At 39.4% G+C, this 1,760-nt stretch overlaps 1 protein-coding gene across 1 annotated transcript; it reads left to right on the plus strand.

Moving 5' to 3' along the window:
* The first annotated feature begins 868 nt into the window (after positions 1-868).
* On the plus strand, positions 869-1,516 carry LOC131948047 (protein FAM133-like). The gene has a single exon (XM_059309513.1). It carries the CDS (start codon positions 869-871, stop codon positions 1,514-1,516), a length of 648 nt encoding a protein of 215 aa, XP_059165496.1.
* The last annotated feature ends 244 nt before the right edge of the window (positions 1,517-1,760 follow it).

Consider the following 1,760-nt stretch of genomic DNA (forward strand, 5'->3'; position numbering starts at 1 on the left):
AAAGATTGAATTAATTCAGGGCACCCCGCTGTTTTTTTAAACCATCCTCCCAATTTATACAATTTAAAGTTGGGCGTCGCCGCCCTACGCGATAAAAACCGCACCGAACCACGCCGAACCCTGCCGAGCCCCGCTGAACCACGCGAGACAGCCACGTCAGCCATATTTGAGTGTCAAACCTCATGGAGGCTGCCAGAAGTGAACGCAAAAAGCAAGCCGCTAACCAAACACTGACAGACGACATGAGGCGCATGCGCGACAAGCCCCCCTCAGGCGCATGCGCGCGTTGAATCACTGCAGGAGTTGAAAGTTTTTCGCCACGTAAGATAAACCAATGGAAAACTTGCCACGTGAGAATAGAACCAATGGGAAACTAGGACAGTTCTAACCTGCCCGAAATACGCAGCGCACCAATAGAAACACACAATACATCGCTCGACCGAAGCGGAAATTTGTCCTCTGAACTTTGCACCGAGCCTAAAGGTCAACGATTTACGTGCAGGTCTTCACGTTGAAGCTTTAAGATCTAAACCAACACCCCCACCATCCATCCCCCCATCGTTTATGTTTGTTGGTTCACTGTTCTTGAAGTCTGCCCTAATTGTCGACGTCCCCCCCCCCTCTCAACCTCTCCAACTCCCCCCCCCCCCCTCCCCTGTTGGTCGTGTGTGGAAAATTCAAAATTAAAATTATTCTGCCCATTGACGCAAGTTTTTGACTTCAAGCAGACGTACTGAAATCTGGCAAACGCTGTGGTTTTTGCACATGCGCAGACATTATAATACGATAGCCTTGCAGGATCGACAGTTTGATGGTGAAAAGATCTATAAGATCCGTTAGTTTGGTGGTTAAATATCCGACAATTTTGATGAAGAAAAGATCGGATAATTTGATGAAGAAAAGATCTGATAGTTTGATGAAGAAAAGATCTGATAGTTTGATGAAGAAAAGATCTAATAGTTTGATGAAGAAAAGATCTGATAGTTTGATGAAGAAAAGATCTGATAGTTTGATGAAGAAAAGATCCGATAGTTTGATGAAGAAAAGATCTGATAATTTGATGAAGAAAAGATCTGATAGTTTGATGAAGAAAAGATCTAATAGTTTGATGAAGAAAAGATCTGATAGTTTGATGAAGAAAAGATCTGATAATTTGATGAAGAAAAGATCTAATAGTTTGATGAAGAAAAGATCTGATAGTTTGATGAAGAAAAGATCTGATAATTTGATGAAGAAAAGATCTGATAGTTTGATGAAGAAAAGATCTGATAATTTGATGAAGAAAAGATCTGATAATTTGATGAAGAAAAGATCTATTAGTTTGATGAAGAAAAGATCTGATAGTTTGATGAGGAAAAGATCTGATAATTTGATGAAGAAAAGATCTGATAATTTGATGAAGAAAAGATCTGATAGTTTGATGAAAAAAAGATCTGATAATTTGATGAAGAAAAGATCTGATAGTTTGATGAAGAAAAGATCTGATAGTTTGATGAAGAAAAGATCAGCCAAGTAGATGGTGTAAAGATGTTGTCAATGAAGTATACTCCTTTAGTGTAACCATTGAAGACACGGAGTTTCAGTCACCCAATAAATACAAACAAGTTTTCCGACTTATTTCTGAATGACGCTTGTCTGCAGATATTTAATGAACCGACCCTAGACCCACGAGAACAACACAGCTAGTACCACCCACCCCGACAATCTTGTCACCTGTGTTTATAAGGTCAATTAATTTAATTAAGATCATGTATACACAA

The sequence above is a fragment of the Physella acuta genome, unplaced genomic scaffold (genome assembly GCF_028476545.2).
Source record: "Physella acuta isolate Inbredline_101_S28 unplaced genomic scaffold, ASM2847654v3 ptg000622l, whole genome shotgun sequence".
Lineage (NCBI taxonomy): Eukaryota > Metazoa > Mollusca > Gastropoda > Physidae > Physella > Physella acuta.